The sequence below is a fragment of the Ictalurus furcatus genome, chromosome 24, assembly GCF_023375685.1.
Source record: "Ictalurus furcatus strain D&B chromosome 24, Billie_1.0, whole genome shotgun sequence".
In the NCBI taxonomy this organism is placed as follows: Eukaryota; Metazoa; Chordata; class Actinopteri; order Siluriformes; family Ictaluridae; genus Ictalurus; species Ictalurus furcatus.
In genome coordinates this window covers 16,602,804-16,609,674 of record NC_071278.1, presented here as the reverse complement: position 1 = coordinate 16,609,674, position 6,871 = coordinate 16,602,804, and the positions used below count along the sequence as shown (strand labels likewise).

The following is a 6,871-nucleotide window of genomic DNA, read 5'->3' as shown; positions in this document are numbered from 1 at the left end:
ACGTTTTGCTTTCATGTAGGTCTGATTGAGCAGTCAGATATGAAAGAAACAAAAAATCATTTTATTAACAGGAACATGCAGTACTGCAGGATGCATTAATGCATTTTTATTTATTTTTTTTTTAAAGTTTTGGGACATTTATGCAATATCACACAAGCAGGAGTGCTGTTGTACTGAATATCAGGCTGTGATTCGACCATAGGTAATTGGCAGGGAATCACCAGTGTGCTGATATTCAGCAGGTTTGTGAGTGTGATCTTACTTTTATACAGTTCTATAAACAATAAACTAATACTGAGTAATTCACATATCAGATAAAATATAATCAAATTATTTGTGCTCCTTCAAGGTCATTAGTTCCCAAAGAAGCCACAGCTGGAAAGAACATTGCACGACTGCTGCACAGACTAACTGACAGCCTGTAGTAAATGTAGTAACAGTTTCAATGAGACAAACTATTGCTAGAATTGGAATTTAGGTAGCGGCAACAGACAAGTGTTGCAAGCAGTGACATGTACCAGTACTGTTTTACTAAATATCAGCACTCTGAGAACATTGCTTGTCCAATCAAGAAGAAGAAGCCTTTATTTGTAACATTCTTTTCTTCACATACCTAAGTAGCTGGGGTCAGAGCACAGGGTCAGCCATGATATAGCACGCCTGCAAGGTTAAGGGCACCCCAGCCAGGTTAAGGGCCTTGCTCAAGGACCCAACAGTGGCAGCTTGCCAGTGCTGTGGCTTGAACCCCTAACCTTTTGATCAGTATCCCAGAGCCTTAACATTTGAGCCAATGCTAGCCAAATTAATGGACCAGAACTAACTATTGTATAATAGAAAAATCATGGACAGATAAAAGCAAATATAATAACTGTGCAAGCAGGGTTAAAGTAAATCCATGCATGTTCTATACTGCTTATCCTACAGGGTCACGGAGAACCTGGCGCATCCCAGGGGGCATGGGGCACAAGGCTGGGTACACCCTGGACAGGGTGCCAATCTCTTGCAAGGCACACTCACATACACATTCACACACTACAGACACTTTGGAAATGCCGATCAGCCTACCACGCATGTCTTTGGACTGGGGAGGAAACCAGAGTACCCAGAGGAAACCCCACAGCATGGGGAGAACATGCAACTCTGCACACACAGAGCCATGAACTCGAGTGATGTATCTAAGTAACTCTCAGAGACAGTATTCACAGCCCATGCTAAGGGTGCTGTGTTTTCTGTGTTTTACACCTCTCCAGGTGTGCAACAGCAGGGTGCACGGTGGCTTAGTGGTTAGCACATTCGCCTCACACCTCCAGGGTCGGGGGTTCCCACCGTGGCCCTGTGTGTGCGCGGAGTTTGCATGTTCTCCCCGTGCTTCGGGGGTTTCCTCTGGGTGTATGAATGTGTATGTGAGTGTGCGATGGATTGGCACCCTGCCCAGGGTGTACCCCGCCTTGTGCCCGATGCTCCCTGGGATAGGCTCCAGGTTTCCCCGTGACCCTGAAGGAAGGATAAGTGGTATAGAAGATGGATGGATGGATACAAATAGCACTGAACAGATGCAGATACAGATAGCACTACTGCGGTCTCAACACGCGCGGTGGAAAAATCCAGAGCGTGCCTGCTCCCTTTCAGGTCCGTTGCTAATTATCAAGTCAGATTGGGTTAGGACGACCTAACTACCTACAAGCTAAACAACAACAACAAGCTAAATCCAGCAAACAAATAGAATTTGAATGAAATACTGTTTCTTTTGAAACGAGTATCTGTTTTATTGTCCTATGGGGGAAGGAAAGCTGTGTTTGGACAGAAGAAATGCTGGCAGCTGAATGCTGAATGTTGAATGCATTAGTATAAGTATTAGTATGCGGATATTGAGCGTCCATGCGCGTCCTCAGGGCTGAGTTAAAAAAAAAATAGAAAAGAGAAAGGAAAAAAAGGAGGAAAACTCGGGGATTGTTCCCAGCACTGACGTCACGGAGGTGTTCAAAACCAAACACACGAGCCTCCGTATGTCAGGCTTCACCGGCAGCCTTAACGATGAAGGGGACTTGCGCCTGGACACTGTTTTAAAATCATCTCATTCTGGATTCAATGTATTTACCACTTGGGTTCAGTAATGAGCTGGCTCCTGACCTGGGTCCTGCTTGTCGCCCGATTACATCAGGTGAGAAATTCCTGTCCTAGTTTGTTGTTGTAGTTATTGTTTCTATAAAAGACTTTCAGCTTTGTTTAAATCCTACTCATGTGAACGTATAGTAGACCAACGTATAGAAGCTCGAACAACAACAACAACAACAATAATAATAATAATCATAATAATAATAATAATAATCTTTATTATTCATGATGAAATTCAATTATTGCCTAGACCAGTTAATTTCATCAATTTCTTTTGTACAATTATCCTATATATTTTTGCAGAATATATGCAGAATGGTTTTAGTACACTAATTAAACGAAACTGATTAATCAGAAGCAGATTTCAAAGGAATATTGCCATCATTTGATGTAGTGTGTACAGATGATAACTGTGCAGTGTTAAAAATGCAACATATTTCTATAAACGTAGCGTTATGTAATAAATGAAACCATAAAACCCCTCATCAGCTCATATTTTCTTACTCCTAGGTATATATACGTCTGATTTTAGGGGAGGGGGAATAATAACATTGTATAAAAGAGTGCATGCAGAAAAGTCCATTTAACATCAGATGGAGTTACTTACATCATGTTAAATGTATTTGAGGAATGTGATGACAGCTCCTGAAAGCCAAATGCAAGTGATTATACTGCCACCGAGTGGAAATTATTCTGCAAAGTCATCAGTGTTGTCAGCTGATTTAATAACTTTGTGGTGGAAAATAGTGGCTATAGCTCACGTATAATTTCATTTTAGTTTGATAGTTATATGCTTAAATGGACTGCTTTTCAAATTGGTTGGAAACACTCAACCAAATGTGGCTACTCTGAAAACTGACTCCGCTAGACTATTATTCCCAATGGATTTATAGTCATTTATTCACTTTGAAAATCTTTCTGTTATTTACATGCTGAAGACTAATACAGCCACTCCAGTGTAGGACATGAGGACATGCAAGAGATCATGCAGCCAGAGGTCAGAGGCCTGAAGATATAACCCATCAGAAAGTTGGCGCCTTTTTTTTTTTTTTCATCTTACCATGAGAGAGAGACTGCATGGAAGCAAATGTTATGTTCGAGATCAATCCAGATACCAAGAGCTTGTACTGAAAAACAGGACTTAAATCATTCACATAGGTTCCCATATATCTATAGGTCAAATATTACTTTTGAACAAATTAAAGAAAAATACCCTTTTGCTCACTGCAGATATTTTTTTTGAGAAATGTGGTGGTGTATTCTGACATAGATGTCTTAGGATGTCCTGTTAACACTGTAAATCCTTGATTTAAAAAAGTTATGGCCTTTGTCTGTGAAATGTTGGACATGAGTCAAATAAAATCAACATGTTTATTGGGAGTGGGCCTAAGCAAGTAATCAGCTTCATGATGTGAAACTCCTCAGCAGGATTTTTAATGATTACGAACTTTTATTTGACAGATACATGAAATAACACTTATAAGTTATTTGCCTCCAGGTCACACCGCACTGATGCAGTAATTCGTGCAAGAGGAGCCCCGACCAAGTATTGAGTGCATAAATTAACATTCTGTATTATAAATTCTATATTCTAATATTTTGAGATACTGGATTTTTGATTTCCATGAGCTGTAAGCCATAACCATTAAAATTAAAACAAAAAAGGCTCAAAATATTTCACTTTATGTGAAATGAACCCAGAATATATGAAAGGATGACTTGATGTTGCTATTTTTGGTGCTGCCAGAATGTGATATTTTTGTATGTACATGATTAAGAGACAGCATTGTAGTTCTGTACTGCATTGTTTTTGGTGTTTCTATGCACCTTTAGCATGTGCGTACAAAACATTTTGTTTTGTTTGCAAAAATCCTTTACTGCCATTAAGAGCAATTGATTTAACTATTCTAATTATGCCATGCGAAACTCAACAAAGGCAGATCAAACTGTGGACCCTGGAACTACAAGGCACCAACACCACCTGCTGCACCACCGTGCTGTCCTGGTTCAATTACAGAATCAAATATTTTAGCAAAATTGAAATCTACAGAACTTCTATGCTAATCTCAGGTTACTGACTGTGCAGAGTTCATGGGAATGTTCTTAAGGGGGTGCAATAATATGACAAAAATACAATTTCAAACTTTTACTCAAAGAGTCTCCTTATTTCTCTGCATTTCCTCCAGGCTGTCTCACTGAATTCCTCCATTGCTCCATTCATACCTGAGTCCACTACCCCTGAGACTTACAACCAGACCCGGTACTGTAAGTGGCCCTGCGCCTGCCCTGAGACTCCCCCGAGCTGCCTGCCTGGTGTCAGCCTCATCATGGATGGCTGTGACTGCTGTAGGGCCTGCGCCAAGCAGGTGGGCGAGGAGTGCAACGAGGCGGACAACTGCGACCACCACCGTGGCCTCTACTGTGACTACAGCTCAGACAAGCCTAGGTACGAAAAAGGAGTGTGTGCATGTAAGTGTCCCCTGCACTAAACATGTCCTTGTGCTCAGGCTTCCATTAAGCGCATTAACACTAGACTCTTCCCAAGGATTAGATTGAGATTAAGAGGGTTAATTAAGGTGGAATGCAGACTCAGATAGAAACCAGAGCAGTAATTCGTTAGATTTATTCACCACCGTCTTCTTGTTGTTTTTTTTTTTAACTTCTCAATGATCATTTGAGCTCCAGTCTCTTTCATATAAATCTTTCTCTCAGTCAAAATCACACCATTGTCTTTAGCTATAAATCCTTTCTTATCGTATACATAATAACCATTCCCTTTACATCTTATCAGAAACTCATAAACTGTGATCTCTGCCGATGTACAGATCTACTCGGCACAGGCTGTGAGCACAATGGTGTAATTTATCGCAATGGGCAGAGTTTTCAGCCCAACTGTAAATACCAGTGTCTGTGTGTGAACGGGGCCATCGGCTGTGTACCGCTGTGTAATGAGTCTCAGCCTCCAAGGGTGTGGTGCCCAACACCGCGAAGGGTCAAGATCCCTGGCCGCTGCTGTGAGCAGTGGATCTGTGAGGAGCCCAGGAGGGGACGCAAAGCAGCACCTAGGCATACCATGGCAGGTATGATCCAAAACTGACCATACAGGTACACTTCACAGTTAGTTTAGCTGAATTATAGAGTTAGGGAAAATGCAGCATTAAAATACTTTACATTTTTTGGCACACTTTCTGCGCAACCAACAACCAATGAGGTCAAATAAAAAAAAGAGATCGAAGATCTATTCCATTTTATAGAATAAGGTCGGTTGGAAAATAGTCATTTTGAGCACCATGCTTATTGTTGAAGAGATTGTCTAGAGACAGCTGCTAATCATATACACATTTTCTGAAAGCACATCAAGTTTAAAGGTTTTTGTAAAGAATCCATGGACACCTGTTGAAAGATAAAATGACAAAGGGACCCAATTTGCACAGGTTCAGGGCCAGCGTACAGGTAGTGAAAAGCAGGAAACAGAAAAATCTGCTTTGGGTACTTCTGGTGGAACGCAAAAAGGAATACCCTTGTATTCTGTATTTGCATCTGCATTTGAGTTATACATTGGATTTAACGATGGTTGCCTGTCTTTTCAAAGCTCTCTCCGGTGGAAAAGACACCTGGCAGGAGAACTGTCTGACACAGACCACGTCATGGAGCTCATGCTCCAAGACCTGTGGCCGAGGAGTATCTTTACGCATCACTAATGCCAACAAGCAATGTCGCATGGTCAAGGAGAGACGGCTTTGCAACATCCGACCCTGTGAGGTGGACATCACTAAGCACATTAAGGTAGAAATTTTCTCTGGTTACTGTAATCCATTAAACACCAAGGATCCATCAGCAGGTACTGACATACATTTCTCTCATAACTTTGTAACTACATACCTTTAACATTACTTTCATTATAGATACTGAATCATTCATAATAGACCCTTAGTAATAATAATAATAAACCCTTATCTGCCGAATAACATTAGTTGGCTATGTTTAATCCCGAGATATTCACCAAGATATTGTGCATTTTCTTTTGATTTTTCCTAAAGCCTGGGAAAAAGTGCCTAAACATCTACAGGGAAAATCAACCGACCAATTTCACCATCTCAGGCTGCACTAGCAAGAAGCTCTACCAGCCAAAGTACTGTGGTGTCTGCACAGATGAGCGCTGCTGCATCCCGTATAAATCCAAAACAGTGCAGGTGGAGTTCCAGTGCCCTAATGGAGCCATGTTCACTTGGCAGGTGATGTGGATTAATGCCTGCTTCTGCAACCTCAGCTGCAAAAACCCCAATGACATCTTTGCAGATTTGGAGCAGTACCATGAGAATCGAGAGATTATGAACTGAGGAACAGGTGACTACTGTGCTGCTGTTCAATCGCTCCCATTTTGGAGTTGACAAAATAAAAAGAATCAAGCCAAAAGAAATGTTTTTTATTCCATTAATTATTAATGAATTATTCCAGTCAATTCTAAGCAATAGACATTAGTGAATTCCTCTTTATTCATCTGGGTCTATAGAATCTGATGATTCATATTACAGTAATATTTCTGTGGTTAAATCTTCATTATATAATGCTTTGTAGTAACTGGCAGATATATTATATAAAGATAGAATCTTGATCTTGATTTTTAGGCAACAGCCATTTTATAATGACCATAAAACCACCACAAAGAAACTCCCTTGCATAAGTATTCACACCCTTGAACTTTTTGATGTTTTGTAGTGTTACAGCCTGCAACTGAAAATGACTTCATTAGGAT

General features: G+C 40.6%; 1 protein-coding gene across 1 annotated transcript; it reads left to right on the top strand.

The window, feature by feature from the left end:
- The first annotated feature begins 1,965 nt into the window (after positions 1 to 1,965).
- On the top strand, positions 1,966 to 6,535 carry ccn4a (cellular communication network factor 4a). The gene is made up of 5 exons (XM_053612853.1): positions 1,966 to 2,161; positions 4,302 to 4,584; positions 4,941 to 5,195; positions 5,708 to 5,901; positions 6,156 to 6,535. Exons 1-5 carry the CDS (start codon positions 2,114 to 2,116, stop codon positions 6,453 to 6,455), a joined length of 1,080 nt encoding a protein of 359 aa, XP_053468828.1. The 5' UTR covers positions 1,966 to 2,113; the 3' UTR covers positions 6,456 to 6,535.
- Positions 6,536 to 6,871: the final 336 nt, after the last annotated feature.